Source organism: Ipomoea triloba, chromosome 7, assembly GCF_003576645.1.
Source record: "Ipomoea triloba cultivar NCNSP0323 chromosome 7, ASM357664v1".
NCBI lineage: Eukaryota > Viridiplantae > Streptophyta > Magnoliopsida > Solanales > Convolvulaceae > Ipomoea > Ipomoea triloba.
The window spans coordinates 16062621-16087429 of NC_044922.1; the positions used below are offsets into that span (position 1 = coordinate 16062621).

Sequence of the window (24809 nt, forward strand, 5' to 3'; positions counted from 1 at the left end):
TCTGTATTTTAATTTGTCGTTTTGATTAAGGATCTACAATGCTACGTGGACCTTGCCCATGATATAAATTGCCATGAAATTTGCCTATATTGAAATCATATTACCTGTAAATTGTTTGAGTTATGTTCTGACAGAGGTGATGGCATGTTTCCTTCTTTGTCTTTTATCCTCAGTTGTGATTCGGGTTTTAGCTTCTGCCTCTGCATAATTCGTTTTCCATGTCGGTACGTGTCCAAAGTTTCCAAGAAACTCATTTCAATCGAATCGTTTGAGAAACATGAAAATATATGATGAGGTTCATGTGCAGTTTAAGGTATATATATGAGCTGCAGTCACCTAATGTCGTCTCACCCAAATCACAAACCAATACTATATTTCTTTACAGAAAAGAAAACATTTTAAGGAAGATGCATGACAGTCTTGTAGCTTTAATTTGAAAGTTGGCCCTTCATCCACCTCCGAATCATTTCCAACGATGCTTTGGGCTGATCCATTGGAACCAAGTGGCCAGCATTGTGAACCTTAAGGAACGTGAGAGGTCCATGCCTCTTTTGTATCCCTTTCTCCTTTCCATCTACTAAAAATTTCACGTTTGGAGCTGCACGGAATCCTTTGTGGCCAAACCACTGCAACGCTCGAACCCATCTCAAGTTGCCTGTTTCATATCAAGGCATTTAGATTAATGATCAGCTAAACATGATAGAGTGTTGTGCTGTGACTAATCCCCTTATTGGATTGTAAGCATCTCTATTGGGTGGGACAGGTTTTTCCATATCCAAAGTAAATGATTGAACCCTTGATTTTTGGTTAAAGATGAATGAGTCTCTTTCATTCAATTGAAGCGTGTGTTCCATCTCAACTAAAAGTCTAAGCTGATAGTTGGACTGCATATATATTATTTATGCTCAACAGGCCCCCTCACGTATGCGGGCTGATTGCTTTGATGGGTTTTACCAAATTGAAGCATGTGCTCCATCTCAACTAAAAGTCTAAGCTGATAGTTGGACTGCACATATATTATTTATGCTCAACGCATTCAACCACACCTAACAGGATAGTGTTGTGTTGTTTTGAAGATGAGAAAAACTAAACTTACCAAGCCAGTTGCAGATAAGATCATATTCGCCCACGTAAACCAACAGATTGATACCATCTTCCAGGAGAGATGGAATTCCCACTGCAAGATTCTTGAACCGGTCATATTCCATGGCCAGGAAAACTGTGGAGCTGCATGAAACCCAATCAATGTCGCCCACCCCGAGAGCATCCTTCACTGACTGCGTGTTCAGGAAAGTCTCTGCATTTGAGAGGTCATAGCAGAGTGACCCAACACAATTCTTCCGAATATCATAGTACTGCACATGTATGTGAATTACAAGCTAATTAAGTAAGTACTTCTATATATATATATGCTTCAAGAAAAGAGAGTAAATTACATTTAGGTTCCCATGTTTCTCCATTATCTGGTCAAAGAGGGGTTCACAGCGGCTATACACCACATCACCACAAGCAGATCCACCATTACTGTTACACTTCCTCACAGCTTTTTGACAGTCCGGGATAAGCTGAATGAGTTCATCATGGTAAGATTTTGAGATCAAGTTGTTGTCCAAAGCATAGTCTGGTTATGCTGGATACTGTATTTCTGGATTGGTCATTCCATTGCCAATGGCTAATCCCTGTTTCATAACAGTTATTGAATGGATTTCATCATCTTCCAAATTCCAGATTTCAGAACTGTACTGTGATGATTGTTATACCTTAAGATTTATGTAAATTCCTTCTTTCTTCTTGTTTCCTTGGTTAATCCGTGTGCCCAATGCCGGAATATAATGCCCAGCATAAGATTCTCCAGTTACAAAGAACTCATTCTTTGTATATTCTGGGTTTGCCTTGAAAAATTCCTGTATAGTATTTCATTGTATCCAGAGATGAACTAATTAATATAATCAACTTATACTTATCTCTAACCAATTTATAAGATCAAAGGTTAAAATCAAATTTAGTTAAAGACCTGTAAGAAGGCATAAAGATCATTGCTGACACCATTTTCATCATAACGGATGTCGTCTTTACTTGAACTATAGCTGAAACCCGTTCCAGTCGGTTGGTCAACATATATAAGGTTAGAAACCTGTTACACAAATTTAAATTATCAAATTTCATGTACCAACCATAATCTAAACTAGTGCCATAATATTTAAGATGAAAACATCCGGGTTTAAACCTGTATTAGTGAAGCTCTCGATCTGCTTCTTCTTTTTTTTTTTTTTTTTTAAATTAGGAAATTGGTGAACAGTGCCATAATATTTAAGATGAAAACATCCTTAAAAGATGATTACCTTGTCCCAACCATAATCATTCCAAATGAGGGACTGGTTGTCAGCAATGTAAAAAGGTCCATTCTCATAAAACAAAGCCAATGAACTGCTGCACCCTGGCCCTCCAGTCAACCATATAACAACCGGGTCACTCTTGTTGCTTCTCGATTCAAAGAAGAAATAAAACATCCTGCGCCAAACCCAAAACAACATCATTCTAAAGAGTACTAGGAAACCACAAAATAAATTACATAAAATACAGTGTTTTGTTTGTATTCAATTCCCACCTTGCGTCTACAGTGTCTGGAAGCCTGTAGTAACCAGCATGATGGCCCAAGTCTTGAACATTAGCCCCAGACTCACCGAGAAAGTTCAACTTGAATCGCTTCTCCACAAGTCTGGGCGAATCTGCTTCCGCCGGAGAGTGGGCGGAACCCCTGTTGAGATCATGCAAGGGGAACAAGTTGAGTTGCCTGATCATCTTCTCCGCTCGCCGCTTCGCCATAGAATTATCCGCGCCATTTGCTTGTCCAGGAGAGCACACTAGAACGATCACAAGCAGAAAAAGGCACATGGCGTTGGGATGACAAGAATGTGTTTGGTTGTGGATATTCTTAAGGAGATAGAATGAATGTTCAAAAAAAAGGAGATAGAATGTCAATATTGATGAGCCGCGCCAGTGAATGCAAAAGCGCAAGTGACAGGAAGTAGCCGCCGGCCTCCTCCCCAAATTATTAATAGTATTAATAAAAACAATATCCTCAACTTTAACTCCAAGCCCAAAACACTCCTGGTTTGCCTAATACAGTTTCTATTACTCCCAAGTAATTTAACCTTTCTTTAAGGCAAAAACTTGTGTGAGACCGTCTCACCGTGAGACGGGTCGGGTCAAGGTGCAACTGTATTACTTATATGCACAAATGTCATACTTATATGATCAAATGTAATACTAATTATGAATAAAATTTTTGTTACTTATAAGGGTAAATGTAATACTTTTAAGGGAAAATACAATACTTTTACATTTCGATTTAAAAGTATTACATTTTTCCTCAAAAGTATTATATTTTCCCTTATAAGTAGGGGCACTTGTCAACATTACTTATTATGAAAAATGTATTACTTTTTCTCTTATAAGTAACACAAATTGTATTCTTGATTACTATTATATTTGAGCATATAAGTATGACATTTGCATGATGTTTCGACCCGACCCGACCCGACCCGTCTCACGAATAAGGTTCCGTGAGACGGTCTCACACAAGTGTGACCCTTTCTTTAATATAGTTATACTTACTAAATATCAAAATATAAGTGTACTTCAAGATCTTGCAATAACTAACTGACAAGTAATTAAATTAATGATATATAATGCAATGCAAATTATCTACATATTGCATTTATACACTTAGTTTAGAAAACTGAATTTTTGTGATATTTGTTGCATGCAAGGAAGACTCATACTATAGTTTATTTGTCGATTCTTATATGTTATAAATCATAATATCATAAGAAACGGATACTTTGATGAAATATGAAGCATGAGTAGTCTGCCAATCAACGGTTTTAGACATCGCATTTCAACAATTTGGATGAGCATCTTTCCAAAAAGGCATACACTCCATTTGGTAATCTGGAGTAAAGTTTGGATTAACAGTCTAGATATATGATTCATACATTATGATATATTTTTGTTTATTGCCTAATGCCAGTATGATAATTTGAATTTTGAGAACATAGAAACAAAGCTCGAAACATGCTTATATGCTTGAATGGTCTTACCTCAAAGTTACTACCCACTATCACATAATGTTTTATGTTGTATGTTAGACTCAAGGTTACTAACTTCTCACAATAGTCAGAGACTTGCTTTATATGTATGAAATATTGACAACAAAAATTAGGCTTTAGATGTGAGTTTTACTTATATATACTTGAGAATCTGAAACATTTTGAAATTTATAAGTAATTGGTAAAATCAATATGTTTTACAGTTTGACTATCAAAACTAATTTTATCGAAAAATCACAGAATATATACATGTAGATTATAAAATTAAAATTTCAGTGTCAATATTGTTATGACTCAATGTTTTGATTACATTAAAAGTGATTTTTTAAAATTTCAAGCTCAAGATATGACACGCTTGATAGTCGCAGCTGGAAGGTCAGTGATCCGCTCGCTGACTTTAGATGTCGTTGATCAAATTAATCAGTACATATGCGACATGAATATTGCAAAAGGACGAACATATTTAAGTTGTAACTCTTTGGGTAAGGCAGAACCAGACAGTGAAAATCTATTAGAAGTACACACTCCTAAATTCTTAAATAGTTTGAGATTGTATGATTTTCTTAATCATTCATTGACATTAATTAAAGGTCGGTGCACCTGTTATGCTATTGCGGAAGATAGACCATTCTCTTTATCTTTATAACGGTACGCGACTCATCATCACAAGATTGACAGATCATATTGTTGAAGCAAAAATAGTTAATGGGACACATGATGGAACCAAAGTTTTTATCCCTCAAATGTCTCTCACTCTTTCTGATACGAGATTGTCCTTCAAGTTCCAAGATAAATAATTCCCATTGATGCATGCATATGCCATGACTATCAACAAAAGCCAGGGCCGAACACTAACGCACGTTGGGTTATTGTTGAAAAACCCAGTTTTTAATCACGTTCAATTGTAAATACAACCGGTGATATTATGTTTTTTTTTTCAAGATGAAAAAATTGCTATATGTCTACACAAATATATATCTTCCATACATATGAGTTAGAATAGCAATTGATTCCAATAACCGAGTTACTAGAAAACGATCATATTTATCCAATTTATAAAAATCCTAAATAATGATATATAAAATCTCTAAAATTCTAGCACTACATGCGTACATCTACACATTAGCTATTAATTAAGCAATTATTTGCTGAAATTCAAACAAGGATAACATCAAAAAATATAATCGATCCAAAACATATCTTCAATTGTACTATATAATATTTGATATTATAATTTATATAATTATATATCGATCCAAATATTCTTAATATATTATAACAAATTCATTTTGTGCATCGCACGGGTGAAAATAGTAGTTTTTGTAATACTATTTATTTTCCCACATTTTCACCTCCTAAACTTCTTATTAACTTAATACGTAGTAATAAAAGAGCTCAGTGAATGAAAAATGTTGAATAGTCAATGAATTCTTTTGGTAGAAAACATTCTCTACAAAAAGAGAAAAAGGTATATATAGTGATGGTGTTCAATTGTGCTAATTTATAATGCATATTTTGATCAATTTTAGATATGAATTGCTTTAATAATGTTTAAATTGACCAATTATATGATTCTTTGCGTAGGAATGAGAAAATTTGAAAATTAAACATATTGATGAATATCAAATTCTACTACTTTTTGGGGGCACTTAGTGGCCAACAATTTGGGATTAGAGTTGCTTTTTTGTGTTTAAAATGCCTTAAAATATGATCAATTGCGTTTAATGACTAACTTTGAGACACTTTTGTGTTTTGTAGGAAAATATGGTCAAATTAAGAGTAAATTAGACAAAATAGAGCAAAAATAAGATGGAAGCAAAAGTCTTATGTTACGAGCTGAGTTACGCTCTTAACAAAGCTTGTAAAACTCAGAATCATAAAGGTCATTTCTTTCATTACGCTCGTAATAAAGTATCATAGCGAAAACTTTTAGAAAGCAATTTCTGCTACTACGAATGGCACTACGCTCGTAATGAGCATCGTAACGCAATTGTATCCGGGAGTTATAAAAGGGAGAAGTTAGAAATTCTAGAAAAGTTTTTTCTTTTCTTAGGTTTTCTCTTTATACTAGTTTGGGAGTACTTTTTTCCTTTTAACTTTTTTGGCACTTTAGAACAATTCCATTTCAATTTCAATTTCAATTTATAATCAATACTTAGATTTACTTTCAATTGTATCATTGGATCAAAGGACTGAAGATTTCAATTTCAATTTAAAAAAGTTCTTCTTCATTTACATCTCTTGTAATTTACTTTGTGTTTTGATTCTCTTGCTTAAATTCCTTGTGATAGTCATGGATTATGCATGCTTTTGTTATTGAATTCCTTGCTATTTTCCTTTTTATTATGAGTGGATAGATTCCTTATTAGGAGGGTGATAGAGATCTAGATTAGGTTTTTGAAGATGTGATCTTGAATTATTTGAGTAGGGGAGATGATACTTGATGCGATGATGTTGATCAACATGATTGAGTCCTGATTAGGAAGTGATAACCTAATCTATGCTCGATGGGTTGATCAACCATACTCTACCTTTGAGAAAATGAGAGTATGGGATGCCTAGGATACCAAGTGTTCGACGAAACATCCCTTAGCCATTTATGAAGTATGAGAATGTTCCTAAGTGCTCTAAGGGTGTCTAATGAAGTTGAGAAAGTCTTCCTCTTAGTTCATATGTCATCCTTTATCTAATCAATTGACTCTTTCCTTTGTTCCCGATTCGATTGCATTTCTCTCGTCCTAATCAAAGTTCATATTCTCCTTCGCTTTTATCTTCATTGTTATTTCATCCCTTTGTTAATTGTTTCTATGATTTAATGTCATATGGGGTTCTCCGGGTTAGTGAGTTTGTCACATTTAGTCATAAACATTCAAATTGACCATCTGTGGTCCTTCTACGTATGAGTTTCAAATTGTTACCATCAGCGGTGATGGTATGTTTACTTGTTTGTCTTTGATCCTCAGTTGTGATATTAGATTCGGGTTTTAGCTTCTGCCTCTGCATAATTCGTTTTCCATGTCGGTAAGTGCCCAAAGTTTCCAAGAAACTCATTTCATTGGAATCGTTTGAAAAACATGAAAATGATGAGGTTCATGTGCAGTTTAAGGTATGAGCTGCAGTCAACTAATGTCGTCTCAACCAATCACAAACCAATACTATATTTCTTTAAAGAAAAGATCACATTTTAAGGAAGATGACATGCAGTCCTATAGCTTTGTAAGTTGGCCCTTCATCCACCTCCGAATCATTTCCAATGATGCTTTTGGCTGATCCATTGGAACCAAGTGGCCAGCATTATGAACCTTAAGAAACGTGAGAGGTCCATAGTTCTTTTGTACCCCTTTCTCCTTTCCATCTACTAAAAATTTCACGTTTGGAGCTGCACGGAATCCTTTGTGGCCAGACCACTGCAACGCTCGAACCCATCTCAAGTTTCCTGTTTCATATCAAGGCATTTAGATTAATGATCAGTTAAACATGATAGAGTGTTGTGTTGTGACTAATCCCCTTGCTGGATTGTAGACACCTCTATTGGGTAAGACAGTTAATCTGGAGATTTAAGGCTGTTCCCTACCCAAAGTCAAGGATCGAACCCTTGACCTTTAGTTAAGGATAAATGATTCCCTTTCACTCAATCATATCTCCCAGGTTAGTCTTGTGTTGTTTTGAAGATGAGAAAAATTGTACTTACCAAGCCAATTGCAGATAAGATCATATTCGCCCACGTAAAACAACAGATTGATACCATCTTCCAGGAGAGATGGAATTCCTACTGCAAGATTCTTGAACCAGTCATATGCCATTGCCAGGGAGACTGTGGGGCTGCATGAAACCCAATCAATGTCGCCAACCCCGAGAGCATCCTTCACTGATTGCGTGTTGAGGAAAGTCTCTGCATTTGAGAGGTCATAGCAGAGTGATCCCCCAAGGCATTTCTTCCGGATATCATAGTACTGCACATGTGGATTACAAGGTAAGTAAGTACCACTAGGTTGAAAAGTTAGTTATGAATAGATACTGCATTGTAACAGAGTTAGTAGTATATATGCTTCAAGAAGAGAGAGTAAATTACATTTAGGTGCTCATGTTTCTCCATTATCCGGTCAAAGAGGGGTTGGCAGCTATTATCCACCACATCACCACAAGCAGATCCACCATTACTGTTACACATCCTGACAGCTTTTTGACAGTCCGGGATAAGCTGAATGAGTTCATCATGATAAGATTTTGAGATCAAGTTGTTGTCCAAAGCATAGTCTGGGTATGCTGGATACTGTATTTCTGGATTGGTGAGTCCATTGCCAATGGCTAATCCCTGTTTCAAAAACAGTTGAATGGATTTCATGTTCCAAATTCCAGATTTCAGAACTGTGAAGATTGTTATACCTTAAGGTTTATGTAAATTCCTTCTTTCTTCTTGTTTCCTTGGTTAATCCGTGTGCCCAATGCCGGAATATAATGCCCAGCATAAGATTCTCCCGTTACAAAGAATTCATTCTTTGCATATTCTGGGTGTGCCTTGAAAAATTCCTGTATAGTATTTCATTGTACCCAAGATGAACTAAATAATAATCAATTTTTACTCGCTAAATATAATTTATAATATCAAAGGATAAAATCAAATTTAGTTGAAGACCTGTAAGAAGGCATAAAGGTCATTGCTGATACCATTTTCATCATGGCCAATGTCGTCTTTACTTGAACTATAACTGAAACCAGTTCCAATTGGTTGGTCAACATATATAAGGTTAGAAACCTGTTACATGCACAAATTTAAATTGTCAATTTTCATGTGTTTAAAAATTCAATGAAATTAAATTCTTAAAAAGTTATTGATTTAGTTAAAATTTAAAACACAAATACACAATGGTGAACAATTCAAAAGTATATATCAATGGACAATGGTAGTGCAACAAAGATATTATGCTAAGAATATTGGATTATATGTAATGGTGCAACACATCATATTGTGTGTAATGTAAATTGGTTATATGATGCTAGAGTAGTGAATGATATGCCTAAGTACTTCTATTACATGTGAATGCATGTCTTGAACTAGTGCAGTTTGAAAATTGGGATGCATATAATACTCCTACCATGTATAACTATTACATTTTTCTATATATACATGACTTCTTGATCAGGCTAAAAAGACGCTCATCAGTAAGCTCGGTCTCTTTCCTATTTCGCTTTTCGCCTATTAAGATTTAGTTGGATCTCTGAGATTGGTTATATATGTATATCGATATGTCGCTCCTTCCAATCGCCCTTGTTATTTTACATGTTTGTCATAGACAACTTAAATGTTTGATTTTATGAGTTTTAATAAATTTTTCGAGCTAATTCGTATTTCTACGGTATTTGATGATTAGGTGCCTTTGTGGGTGACTTTTGAAGCTATTAAAAGGAGGTCTTTGTTATTGCGGGAACTTGCCATAAGGTTGGTTTTGTGTGGTTGGTGCTTGAAAAGTTGGTTCGGAAGTGTATAAGACAAAGGGTTCTCACTTCAGTCAAAAGATTTTTATTGTAGAGATTGCATGGTCAATTCTTGATGTAAGGAAAAACTTTTAATGTTGAGATTCAGAGGAGGTGGTTTTCTTACTACAATGAGCTTGATTGTTTAGGAAACCATGATCTTCTTCAACTTCTTGTTTGTCCATGGTCGCTTTGTGATGTATAAATTCAATTTAGGTATCCGTAAAGCCCAAGAATAATTAAGGGACAAAGTAAGGATTTAGTGTCTTCAATTTTGGAGATAAAAACACACTTGGAAGTTTCAAGTTTGCTCTCTAGTATTGCAATAAAGGGAAGGAAGATATCAAGACACGTGAGAGTCTATAAGCTATAAAATTTGAACGCGTTTAAAAGTTGAAATTCAAATATACAGTGCAAACCCACAACTCTTTTTCCATGTTAGACAAAGACTACTTAAAAGTTTTCTCAACTCTAATTTTCCCGACTCAAATGCCTACACTTAAAAATTCTACTTTTAGTGTATAATAATATATCAAATTAAACATCTTACCCAGGAGAACTCGGATCCACATTGGTCTTACCTAAATTAAGTATGGACCCACTGAAAAATATGTCATAAAATGAACACTTTAAATGTCAATTTTAACTAGCTAATTTTTCCAACAGAGTATATGCAAGTCTACACTAAGCTAGCTATTGCACAAAACCTGGTGTTCCATGAGCATACAAAACACTCCGAAATATTTGGTAAGAGAGTTGATGAATTTTAAGATTACCTTGTCCCAACCATAGTCATTCCAAATGAGGGACTGGTTGTCAGCAATATAAAAAGGACCATTCTCATAAAACAATGCCAGTGAACCACTGCATCCTGGCCCTCCAGTTAACCATATAACAACCGGGTCACTCTTGTTGCTTCTTGATTCAAAGAAGAAATAAAACATCCTGCCCAAACCCAAAAAAACATCATCATTTCAAAGAGTCAGAGAGAATCATATATATATATATATGTGTGTGTGAGAGATGGATGGTGTACACCTGGCTAAGTAAATGGCGGATCCAAAAAAATAACTGGATCAAAGAAAGTCAAAGAGGGAGTCCAATAAGAGATAGTAAAGGAGTTAAGATAGGATTAAGTTTATCATTCATAAGATATTAAGGATTGGGCTTACCTTGTATTGAGTCCACTACTTTGAGTACTTTCAATGTAATTCGGATTTCCAATAGGAAACAACCTACGATTTCTATTCCCAATTGTTATACAATGGACCATGGTCCACACAGCACTTTGTGGACCATGATTGTCGAATGAAACTATAGTAGAATTAAAATGATACTTTAGTATTACTATAATGAAACTAGTGTGTGGAGAATGAAACTAAAAAACAGAACACATTATTGTCAAATGAAACTGTAATATAATTAAAATGATACTTTACTTTTGCTCTAACGAAACTCGCTAGTGTGCGTGAAAAATAAAACTAAAATCCAGAGCCATACAATAACATATATTGTCAAATGAACCTGAAGTGTAATTAAAATAATATTTCAGCATTATTATAATTAAACTAGTATTTGTGGAAAATGAAACAAAAAAGAAAAACTCATGAAATAAATAATGTATATTTTGAAATGAAACTGTAATAGAATTAAAATGAAACTTTTCATACTACATTGTAACAGAATCAGTAGTACTAAAAAATGAAACTTTTCAAAATATAGCAATATTGTCAAAATGAAATTAAAGTGTAATTCAAATGATACATACTTCATGGTCCATATTGCTACGTAGACCATGACCAATAGTAAAATTTACCATTTTATTCCTTGTAGGGCTCTTAGTCCAAAATATGTATAAATAGTGCACATATACCAAAAAAGACAAGCAATATTCAACAATACAATACCTATATTTTGTTTAAATTCTCTGTATTTTAAAAGTTGTGTTAGCTAATCGCTGACTAACCAAAAATCATAAAACCAGCAATATGCTCATGTGTTTTGTTTGCATTCCCACCTTGCATCTACAGTGTCTGGGAGCCTGTAGTAACCAGCATGATGGCCCAAATCTTCAACAGTAGCCCCTGAATCACCAAGAAGCTTCAACTTCAACTTCTTCTCCACCAATCTCGGCGAATCTGCTTCTGCCGGAGAGTGGCCGGAACCCCTGTTGAGATCATGCAAGGGGAACAAGTTGAGTTGTCTGATCATCTTCTCCGCTCGCCGCTTAGCCATGGAATTATCCTCCCAATTTGCTTGTCCAGGAGAGGAAACCAAAACCAGCACAAGCAGAAAAGGCCACATTCTTTGTTAGGATGACAATATTTATGATATTCTTAAGGAGATATATAGAGTGATATATGTGCATTGTAGTCAATATTTATGTGCGTGAGAACGCAAAGGCGCAAGCCGCGCGCAGGAAGTGCGTTCTAGTCCTAACCATAGGTTTGGTACATTTTTAAAAATAGACATATTTCATTATTTATTTTGACATTCTATTCTCATGAATAATATACATAGGAATGAGTTGTTCTTGTTATTAGCTATTTACGAGTTATTATTATTTAGGAATAACTTTATTGTTATTAAAGTTAAATTTAGTGGATGTTCTTTGTCGACACAGGAAAAAGTATTATTGTGATCATGATGTGATTAAAATAATTGCAAAATATAATTTGAATTAAAATTTTTATATCAGATAATTATGAACTGTGTTAGATTAGAGTGAACTTTTGCAAAAGAAAAAAAAAACATAGATTTTTGCCATAATTATGAACTGTATATTACTTTAAAGTATTGCTAGGATCATGACGTGATAGCTTTGGTCAAGCAGTCATTGTGGACTGGTAATGTTGCTAATTATTGTGTTTAAAGTAATAATATTTTTATGACTAAGTATTTGATAATTGAAAGTAATAATATTTCAAAAAAAAAATTGAGAAACTTTGTAGCGGTTACTTAAATTTTTTATCTGGGTGAAGAGTGTCTTGTGACACTAGTTCAAAGCAAAATTGGCGGCGACCGATCGCCTAGACTTTCAACAGAATCCCCGTTCTGAGCAGTCAGTAGGCATATAACAATTTTCATTTTTTTTAATCGGTTAAAAACTCTAAAATTCTGTAATCGCCTAAAATAAGTCAAATCGTTGCTCCGATACTATCTCTTCCCTGCTTGCAAATTGTAAATCGCCTCACAGAGTCACCGTCTTCGTCTCTGGTTGTCATAGCCATCCTCATTGCTCGTCGTCCTCTCTTCCCGAAGTCACTGTTGCCGTAAGTATTGCTATACTAAAGCTAGTGTATGAAAAAAACACTAGTGTGTGAGAAAAATGAAACTGAAAAACATAGTAATATTGTTAAATTAAACTGAAGTGTATGTAATCAAAATGATACCTAATTCATGATCAACGCTGCTACATGGATCATGATCCATAGTAAAATACTTGGCATGTCATGGGTCTAACATGAACAGTACAACCTGTCAACGTATTATTAATAATGAAACTAGTGTCTGTGAAAAATGAAACTAAAATTCAAAGCCGTACAATAGCATATATTGTCAAATGAACTTGGAGTGTAATAATTAAAATAATACTTTAACATTACTATAATAAACTAGTGTGTGTGGAGAATGAAACTACAAAATAGAGGGTTCATACAATAATGTATATCTATATGGAGCTTTTTTGCAAGTTAGTTTAAGGGATCTAAATAAAGCTTCTTTTTTTTCTTTTTTTAAAAAAAAAAATTTTTTTATAGTTTTTTGAGAACAATTTTTTTTTTTTATAGTTAGGGGACCCAATTGCATCATCATGTTGACTTAGGTGGTCAATTTGATCCTTTTTCTTTTCTTTTTTTTTTTTTTGAGAAAATCTTCTGATTGTAGTAGGCTAAGAGCATATACACCAATGCATATTTGGTGATTTTTGGTACAGTACATATACAAGGAGAGAGGAGAGGAGAGAGAAGGGGAAATTAAAAGAAGGGTTCAAAGCACAATAAAATCTGACATATCAATTTTATAATCATTAGTTGTTGTGTGCGTATGCGCACAGCAGTCGCCCATGCGGGAGCGTGTAGCGCGCGTCAGGCGCGCCTCAGGCGCACCTAACACATCTTGTTTTTATTTTTATTTTTTTTAAAAATATCAGATTTGTTTTATTTTTTTCATCCCCCATTTTCTCTTTTCTAATCACACTTACAAAAACTCATCAAAATTCACGAAAAAACTCCATTAATAAGGATACTCTGCTCTTGATGTTAGATCAACCAATCAAAAGCTTTTCTTGATAACCACTCAATGAACTTGTAGATATCATCTCTAAGAACATAAAACTTGTCAAGCCAATTGATTTCAACTGTACTGTCTACATCACGTACTATAACTACTCCTATAAGGCGCATTGATGTTGTACCACTTCCTATAGCACTTTTTAATTTTTTATTACCGTAAACTATACTATACAACACTAAAAGAAAAATATCAAAAAATTAAAGCATTGGGTGAAGTTTTCAAAAATAAAATTGGGAATCAATGGAAGTAAAAAAAAAAAAAAAAAAAAAAAAAAAAANTTTTTTTTTTTTTTGAGAAAATCTTCTGATTGTAGTAGGCTAAGAGCATATACACCAATGCATATTTGGTGATTTTTGGTACAGTACATATACAAGGAGAGAGGAGAGGAGAGAGAAGGGGAAATTAAAAGAAGGGTTCAAAGCACAATAAAATCTGACATATCAATTTTATAATCATTAGTTGTTGTGTGCGTATGCGCACAGCAGTCGCCCATGCGGGAGCGTGTAGCGCGCGTCAGGCGCGCCTCAGGCGCACCTAACACATCTTGTTTTTATTTTTATTTTTTTTAAAAATATCAGATTTGTTTTATTTTTTTCATCCCCCATTTTCTCTTTTCTAATCACACTTACAAAAACTCATCAAAATTCACGAAAAAACTCCATTAATAAGGATACTCTGCTCTTGATGTTAGATCAACCAATCAAAAGCTTTTCTTGATAACCACTCAATGAACTTGTAGATATCATCTCTAAGAACATAAAACTTGTCAAGCCAATTGATTTCAACTGTACTGTCTACATCACGTACTATAACTACTCCTATAAGGCGCATTGATGTTGTACCACTTCCTATAGCACTTTTTAATTTTTTATTACCGTAAACTATACTATACAACACTAAAAGAAAAATATCAAAAAATTAAAGCATTGGGTGAAGTTTTCAAAAATAAAATTGGGAATCAATGGAAGTAAAAAAAAAAAAAAAAAAAAAAAAGAAAAGTTATTATTTGCCATCCCTACTTGATCGAAAATTCAAGAATAAAGGATATGGTTGAAAACTGGTGCTATGAAAGAATTTCTCTTCCATTCCAAGTGTAAGTCCAACCAATACATGCATACCCATGCACACATTCGATGCTTTGGGATAATAGCAATAATTTAAGCCTCATATGTACATCAGTGAAGTTATGACAATTAAAATGGAGAATATGTAACCAAGTGAAGGTCAACTTAATTTGATTGGTCATTGTTGGTCCAGATAGGTTACTAAGTGAGTCTAGAGGGGTGAATAGAAATATTACTTGATATAGAGTTTTGCAACGGAAAATATTATCCAAATTTTAGATTTGACTTTGCACAAATTTGATGGATATGAAAAATGTTAGAGTTTATCGAATGATATGCAGTGCACGAAGGATAATAATAGATCAGAGGGTAAGAGAGAGTGAGATAGAGATTTTATAGTGGTTCGGCGGTTAACTAAGCCTACTTCACTCTTATTCACAACTTGCGAATGATTGTACTAATATTTTTATGACTAAGTATTTGATAATTGAAGTAATAATCTATACGTAAAATCCTCCTATTTCATTTTCCCGCCCAAACTTTAGTAGTCAATTAATTAAATATTTTATTAGTCAAATAATTAATAAAGCTTATTTGATAAGCAAATATAAAATGAAAATTAACTAATATATATTAATTAGTAACATTGTTTCTATATTCACGTATCAATACTATTAATAAAAGTAAAATCATCCCTTTCAACTTTTCCGCACAAACTAATATTATTAATTAATTAGTAAACAAATTAATAAAATTTAATTGGTAACAAAATTTTATTTACCAAATTCTAAGAATAATTAAACTATTATAATTGTGAGAATAATGGAAATAAATTCTGCATAATAAATAAGAAAATTCATTGAAAATTCTGCGTAATTTTATAAGAAAAAATAATTTATTAATTATTTTTTAAACCAATAATAATAATTCAAATAATTATATACACTACTATTAAAAAATAAAATCATCTTTTGTGAAATTCCCGTCCAAACAATAGTAAAGATAAAATGTAAAAGAAAAACTTATATTACTAATTGATTGAAAATATAATAAGATCATAATCTATATCTATACTATCTATACTATATATAAAAGTAAATTCTGCGTAATAAATAAGAAAATTTTTTAAAAATTCTGCGTAATTTTTTAAGAAAAAATAATTTATTAATTATATTTTAAGACAATTGTAATAATTCGAATAATAATATATACTTTTATATCTATACTACTATTAATAAAAATAAAATAATCTTTTGTGAAATTTTCGTCCAAACAATAGTAAAGATAAAATGGAAAGAAAAACTAATATTATTAATTGATTGAAAATATAAAAAGATCTTAATGGAAAAAGGAAATGGAAATTAGTCAAATTGAAAAAGTAAATGGATATTACTTAATTGACTTATGATTATTTAAAAACTTTAAAAAATTTAATTATAATTTCCTTTTGAAAAAATTTTAAATTATTTAAACTTTAAAAAAATTAATTGAACATGTGTTTTAGATTTTTTATAATAATTACAATTAATTCTTTCAAATATGGAGGATGAAGAAAAATTAAATGTGATAGGGTGAAAATGAATATAGTTAAGGTATAAAAGTATAATTGCATATATATTAGTGTAATTGACTAATAATAATTGTCTAATAATTATTATGATAATTAAGCTAAACATTAGCCGTTGAATTTATTTTTTATAATAATTATAATTAAATTATTTCTCATTTTCCCATATTTATTTTAGAAATAATATAATTAAATAAGTCATATTACATATCGATATTTTAAAGATAATTTTAGACAAACAAGTCATATATTATTCAATTAATTGAGTAATACTTTTGCACTAGTCTTATAATCAAATAAATGTACATGTTCAATATTAGAATTTTTTATTATCTAAATATATAATAAAAAAATTATCCGTGCATTTCACGGGTAATTGGACAATTATTTTCTCTAATTCAAGCAAGGAAAACATTAGAAAACATAATCGATACAACCAATTTCATCGATTGCGCTATATAATATTCGATGTTATAATTTATATAATTGTATATCGATCCAAATATTCTTAAAATATTATAACAAATCTATTATGTGCAACGCATGGGCGAAAATACTAGTATTTTTAAAAAAAATTTGAGAAATTTTGTAGCAGTTGCGTAAATTTCTTATCTGGGTAAAGAGTGTCTTGTGAGTTGTGACACTAGTTAGAAGCAAAATCGCGCTAGGTGGCGACCGGCCGCCTAGACTTTCAATAGAATCCCCGTTCTAGGCAGTCCACAGACGAATAACGATTTTCCTTTTTTTTTTCCCTGCTCGCAAATTGCAAATCGCCTCGCAGAGTCGCTGTCTTTATCACAAGTTGTCATTGCTCACCGTCCTCTCTTCTCGAAGTCGTTGCTACCGTAAGTATTATGCACTTTTTTTTTCTTTTCTCGTGTGCGCGCGCGATATAGTGAACCATGGTACACAAACTATTGTGTGGATCAGTGGTCAAATAAAATTATAATTGAATTAAAATGGTACTTTAGTGTTGATATAATATAATGAAATTAGTGTGTATAGAAAATGAAAATAAAAAATAAAGCTCATTCAATAGTAGAACTCATTCTGTAAATATATATATTTCTTATGTTCATAATTTGGAGTTTCTTTATTTATTTTTTCTTGATATTACAATGGTAATTATAATGGTCTAATACTCTTATCTATATTTTGATTTGATAAATATTAATAATTTACTTGTGTGATGCATGCATGAACAAAAATTAGAAAAATTAAACAATTTTAAATAAATAAAAACACAACTACATTTTATTATTTAAATAAAAAATGTATATTCAACACACATATATATGTTCATGTTCAAGTAAAAACATTTATTCTCGTAAAAAATGTGAAATAACCCTAACCACCACCCTTATGAAATGATTGCATGAACAAGGGTGAGTGTATGAATGTAAGGAACAAGATATTGGGTATGCCTTCTCGGCTTACGAATTAGCTTTCATGTGAGAGTGTAAACTGTGTCACTAGATCACAAGGTCTTTGGCAGGCATGCTAAATTCTCTCCTTGATTGATGCTTGTGTGGAGATTCTCTCCTTGATTGATGCTTGTGTGGCAAATTATTATGTGTGACTTTGCTTGCACAAAAGTGTTAAAAGCTTCTTAAATCTTCTTTGACTTGGATCTTGTTGTTGACTCAAGACTTTCATGAGATCATTTGCTTCTTGTACTTGGGTCTCATCTCTTGTATATATAGTGGTGCAAATTCCATTCTTTTTCTAATGTGGGACAAATATTACTTATAAACCTTTCTACCTTCATTTTCAACTCAAATGGACTAAATTGAGAATCAATTTCTCATTCACTCATTATCCATTTTGAACGTACAATATATCGATCTCACTACAAAGAATCCGAATCTATTTTGATCCGACTCAAATTGAAAGTTGACCTAATATATATTTATACCACAAAATAACCACTTACTATGTCATTTTTACTACTTTTTTCAATATAGCATCTTCTAATCCAGCTTCTAGAGTTGCATTATTCATCAAACTTAGGAAGCTCAAATTCAGCTTCTAGGGTTGCATTCATCAAACTTAGGAAACTCAAATTTAGGCATAGCTAGGCATATAATTAGCATTTCCGAATTCCGATCCATTGTTCTGGTTAACCCCAAGATTCATATTCAGTCTAGGTACACCATGGCCCTTTTAGCTTGGTAATATCTCAGCACGACTAAGTTGCAAAGAACAACTAAAATAACCATTGAAACGACGTCATAAGACGTTTATTTTGAACACAAATGATAAGTAAACACGGATAATAAACGATATCGATCGGGTTATTAGAATCACGTGGTAACATGCCCTGCTCATGACAGAGAGGCAGTCACCTCATGTCTCACCCAAATTAGAAACCAATATTATATTTTATTCAAACCAATATTAGCTTTGAAAGTTGGCCATGCATCCACCTTCGAAGCATTTCCAGCGATGCTTTGGGCTGATCCATTGGAACCAAGTGGCCAGCATCATGAACCTTAAGGAAAGTGAGAGGTCCATAGCTCTTTTGTATCCCTTTCTCCTTCCCATCCACTGAAAATGTCACATTTGGAGCTGCTCCAAATCCTTTTTTCCCATACCACTCCGAAGCTTGAACCCATCTCAAGTTCCCTGTTTCATATCAAAGTGGATTCAGTGCTACATGGAGTTATTGTCGAGCAGAGGCCAGTAAAAGGTCAAGTCCAGCAACTGGTAGCTAGAGGGCACCCTGCCTCTCTAAAGTGTGGTGGCAGTAGCTATAGCTTTTGGCGTAATGGTAAGCGTTTGATTTTAACAGTTATGTTGTTACGATGATGATGAGAAAAACTAACTTACCAAGCCAGTTGCAGATAAGGTCATATTCGCCGGCGTAAATCAGCAAATTGATACCATCCTGCAGGAGAGATGGAATGCCTACTGCCAGATTCTTGAATATGTCATATGACATTACCTCGTACACTGTGGTGCTGCACGAAACAAAATCAATGTCGCCCACCCCGAGAGCATCCTTAACTGACTTCGTGTTCAGGAAAGTCTCTGCATTTGAGAAGTTATAGCAGAGCGACCCCCCAACACATTTCTTCCGAATATCATAGTACTGCATAAACATGTGAATTACAATGTAAGTGCTTATAGTGATTGCCAAGATTGAAAAGAGAGTAAATTATAGAACATCATTCGATCTTTTACATTTAGGTCCCCATTTTTCTCCATTATCCGATCATAGAGGGGTTGGCAGCTGCTAAGCACCGCATCACCACAAGCAGATCCACCATTACTGTTACACTGATTCACAGCTTCTTGACAGCCCGGGATAAGCTGTGTCAATTCATCATGGAAAGATTTTGAGATCAAGTTGTTGTCCAAAGCATAGTCTGGGTATGCTGGATACTGTATTCCCGGATCGGTGAGGCCATTGCCAATGCCTAATCCCTGTTTCAATAACAGTTATTGAATGGATTTCATCTTGTTCCAGAATCCAGATTTCAGAACTGTACTGTGAAGATTGTTATACCTTAAGGTTTATGTAAATTCCTTCTTTCTTCTTGTTTCCTTGGTTAATCCGTGTGCCCAATGCAGGAATATAATGCCCAGCATAGGATTCTCCAGTTACAAAGAACTCATTCTTTGCATATTTTGGGTGTGCCTTGAAAAATTCCTGTATTTCATTGTATCCCGATATGAATTGAAGTAAGTAATAAAATCAACTTTTACTCTGTGACTCAGCTCATTTATGAAATTGAAGGGTAAATCAAATTTAGTGGAAGACTTGTAAGAAGGCATAAAGATCATTGCTGACGCCATTTTCATCATAGCGAATGTCTTTCATACTTGAACTATAGCTGAAACCCGTTCCAGTCGGTTGGTCAACATATATAAGATTAGAAACCTGTCAAACAAAATTGTCACATGTCATGCCTTCAAAAATTTAATCAAATTAAAATTCTAGAAAAAGATTGATAGATTTAGGCAAAATGCAATGATTCAAAAGCTATGCCAGTCTTCAAGGTGGAAACTTCCTAGGATGCTCTTAGCTCTAGTTATATAAATAAAAGTACTTGAATTCTAGACACTGGTGCAGCACATTATATAGTGGCACTATTTGGTAAATGGTTGTTAGCTGATTGAGTTGGCTGTTTGGGTTAGAAAGTATAATTTGTTGATAATATTAGCTGATTGTAGAGAGTTGTTTGATAGATTAGCGGTTAGTTGATAGCTGTTTGGTACAATTTCTTTTCTCAAAAAGCTAATTGAAAATGCTGATTTGAGTAGTCTTTTGAATTTTAGCATTTTGGAGTTACAAAAAGCTTATTAACCAAACAACTAATAGTGGTCAAATAAGTCAAAATTGGCTGATAGGCTGATTATTTACCAAACAGGGCCAGTATCTATCTAATGTGGATTGCTTATATTGTTTAGTGTTAGAATTCTACTGAATTACAATTCTTTTCCTTCCTAATTCCCTCCTCTCAACTAAACGCCCTCTAACTAGCTTATACTGGTATATAAAAATTATTGAATCCAACGAGTATACTAGTGGGAGTATGTGATAGATAACCGAACCGCTTATTTATATTAAATATATATATATTTTTTGAATACAAATATATTTTAAAATATTATTATATTTGTATAGCAATTTGTATAATATAAGAATTGAACATAGCAAATAAAAGCTTCTTTCCAATTGTTTTCCAAAAAAAAAAAAAAAAAGCTTCTTTCCAATTCAATTAAGCAACTTGAATTTTAAAACAAAACAAGTCTATGTAGATAAATAAATAAATAAATGAATAAATAAATGTATGGGTGTGTATATATGAAGTTTTAAAATAAATAATAAATAAACTCTATGTTAACTATATAATTATATTAATATTTATATAAAGTTATAATTGCACATATGATAATTAAAGCTTGTAAACATGCTATGATTAATTTAACTATATACGGAGTATAATTTAAAGTTATATATCATGCTGGTTTATTACATATTTAAATGTTCTACTAATTAATCAAATAATGACCATGAATCATACAAATAGATAATCATGGAATATACGTATGTAATCATAGAATAAATATTATTAGGCTAGTTGGTTATGATGAGGGTAAATTAAATTAAGAGGTTTAGAGTTCAATATTTAAATGTCTACTAATAAATTAGTTACATCGATCGGTATAGCCTATGTAACCTGTGAGTTATATGGCAAATTATGCTATGGAAGTGGGTCAAGATGGACCTAGGTCCAAAACGCACCTCTGAAATAATAGTGACGTTGGTGGCACTATTTTCTCAGCCAATGATTTCTTTTTTTTTTTTGGTGAATGTAGAGTTAAAAAATTGTAAATATAGATTTAAAAATTGTGTTATACTATTGAATATATAGTTCTGTAATTGTGAATATAGAGTTAAAAAATTGTGAATATAGATTTAAAAATTGTGTTATACTATTGAATATATAGTTCTGTAATTGTGAATATAAAGTTAAAAAATTGTGAATATAAAGTTCAAAAATTATGAATATAGAGTTCTACAATTGTGATTGAGTTCTGTAATTTTATATATTAAGATCTAAAATTGTGAATATAGAGTACAAAAGTTATAAATATAAAAAAATGAATTTTGAAAACAAACAACAAGGAAGGAAGCAAATTTTTTATTTTTATTTTTTAAATTCATACTGCGTCGTTCTGGACCCGGATTCATGGCATAACAACTGGAGTTATATGGGCTAGGCCTAATTTGGGCTGTGCCCGAAACTCACCAGCCCAACCTACTTAAAATGTGGGCTAAACAAATCTAACTAGCTTGTTTTGAAAGCTCTATCTAGAAATTTAAGTAGTTTGCAATGACTACAATAAGAAAAATTTCCCTTTTTTGGTGATTGTGATTACAACATATACAATCATACAATAAATATTATTAGGCTAGTTGGTTATGATGAGGGTAAGTTACATTAAGAGATTTAGAGTTAAGTGGAAAATTATGCTATGGATCCGGCCGGGTTCACCTTGCAAGGTGGATCCGAGTCCATATTCACAACTTTAGAACTTTATGTTTACAATTTTAGATCTCAATATACAAAATTACATTGCTCATTATTCACAATTTTTGAACTCTATATTTACAATTTTTTTATATAGATTCAAAATTTGTGTTATACAATTGAATATATAGTTATGAAATTGTGAACATAGACTTGGGTCCATGGCATAACAACCGATATTTAAATGTGTACTAATAAGTTAGTTACATTGATATAGCCTATGTAACCTGCGAGTTAATGGGCTAGGCCTAATTTCGGCTGTGACTGAAACTCACCAGCCCAACCTACCTAAAATGTGGGCTAAACAAGTCTAACTCACTTGTTTTGAAAGCTCTATCTAAAAATTTAAAAGGTTTTGTATGGAATTACTACAAGAAGAAAATTTTCTCTTTTGTTTTTGTGATTGTGATTTGTGATTACAACATATATATATATATATAGAAATAGAGTTGTGATGAGTTTTAAGACTACCTTATCCCAACCATAATCATTCCAAATGAGGGACTGGTTGTCGGCAATATAAAAAGGATCATTCTCATTAAACAAAGCCAACGAACCGCTGCATCCTGGCCCTCCACTCAACCATAGAACAACCGGGTCACTCTTGTTGCTTCTTGATTCAAAGAAGAAATAAAACATCCTGCGCCAAACCAAAAAATATCATTCCAAACAGTACTAAATAGGAAACCATAAAACCCATAAAATACAGTGTTTTGTTCAATTGTTTGTATTCCCACCTTGCGTCTACAGTGTTTGGGAGCTTGAAGTAACCAGCATGATGACCCAAATCTTCAACAGTAGCCCCTGAATCACCAAGAACCTTCAACTTCAACTGCTTCTCCACCAATCTCGGCGAATCTGCTTCCGCCGGAGAGTGGCCGGAACCTCTGTTGAGATCATGCAAGGGGAACAAGTTGAGTTGTCTGATCATCTTCTCGGCTCGCCGCTTCGCCATGGAATTATCCTCCCCATTTGCTTGTCCAGGAGAGGAAACCAAAAGCAGCACAAGCAGAAAAGGCCACATTATTCTTTGTTGAGATGACAAGAATGCGTTTGGTCGTCGTAGATATTCTTAAGGGGATATATAGAGTGATATATGCATGTGCATTGTCGTCAATATTTATGTGCGTGCGAACGCAAAGGCGTAAGCCACAGGAAGTGGGCTCTAGCCTAAGGGCATCCCATCATCCATTTTGGGTAGGTTCTTGAAGAAGCCAAAGTAAGGTGGAGGCTTGATCTTTGTTAAAGGACAAATGTTTTTGTCAGTTTTGTGAGCCCCACCAAAAAATAAGACAAGACAACCTGTCTGGAGTGAGAGGTAACTCTGGCCCAAGTGCGTAAATCTTTAATATTTTTTTTCTAAATTTAGATTTTGCTTTTTTATTTTTCTCTCCTCCCTTCACATCTTCTCTTTCTTAATCACACCTAGAAAGACTCTCAAAAATTACAACTATTAGTGATGCTCTAATGCTACATACGTTTGGTACATTTTTGTAAATAGACATACTTTATTATTTATTTTGACATTTATTCTCATGAATAATATACGTAGGAAATTAGGAATTATCCACCCCATTGGCTTGTGCAGGAGAGCAAACTAAAAGTAGCATAAGCAGAAGAACGCACATGGGGTTGGGATGACAAGAATGTAGTACGTGTTTGGTTGTAGATGCTCTGAAAGGAGATAGAATGAGATATGTGCATTGTCGTAAATATTATATTTATTTGCATGCATGTGAACGCAAGCGACAAGATTTCACCATTGTTTTTTAATACTATTTATTTCAGCACATGTTTTCATCTCTTAAAATTTTATGAAAGATAAATATTACTAATACTGATAGTACAAAATTGTTTATAATATTAATTGTAGTACTTATTTTATTAAGAGTTTATTACCAAAATGGTCTCTCGACTATTGCGAAATTACTAATTTGGTCATCGACAAATTTTCTTGTCCAATTAAGCTAAGTCCTCAACTTTGACAAATTTAACCATTTTGATCCTCCGTTTATTTTATCGTTTGATATCCGTTAAATCATGACCAAATTGGTAATTTCATTATAATCAAGGGACCATTTCAGTCAAAAATTAATTACTGAAATGGTCCCTTAACTATAACAAAATTATCAATTTAGTCCCCATTTAACGGATATTTAACACCAAAATAAATAGATGACCAAATTAGTTAAAATTTTCAAAGTCGAGAACTTAATTGGGTAAGAAAAATTATCGAGGACCAAATTGATAATTTTAC

General features: G+C 33.0%; 1 protein-coding gene and 1 pseudogene across 1 annotated transcript; both read right to left on the minus strand.

The window, feature by feature from the left end:
* Nucleotides 1-248: 248 nt before the first annotated feature.
* On the minus strand, nt 249-23637 carry LOC116025954 (annotated as a pseudogene).
* Nucleotides 11390-12021, minus strand: LOC116026009 (serine carboxypeptidase-like 49). The gene has a single exon (XM_031267452.1). The coding sequence runs from the start codon at nt 11889-11891 to the stop codon at nt 11580-11582; it is 312 nt and encodes a 103-aa protein (XP_031123312.1). The 5' UTR covers nt 11892-12021; the 3' UTR covers nt 11390-11579.
* Nucleotides 23638-24809: the final 1172 nt, after the last annotated feature.

What these genes read in the sequence shown, in the direction of transcription:
- LOC116026009 (XM_031267452.1), bottom strand. Translation starts at nt 11,891, where the DNA reads ATGTGGCCTTTTCTGCTTGTGCTGGTTTTGGTTTCCTCTCCTGGACAA.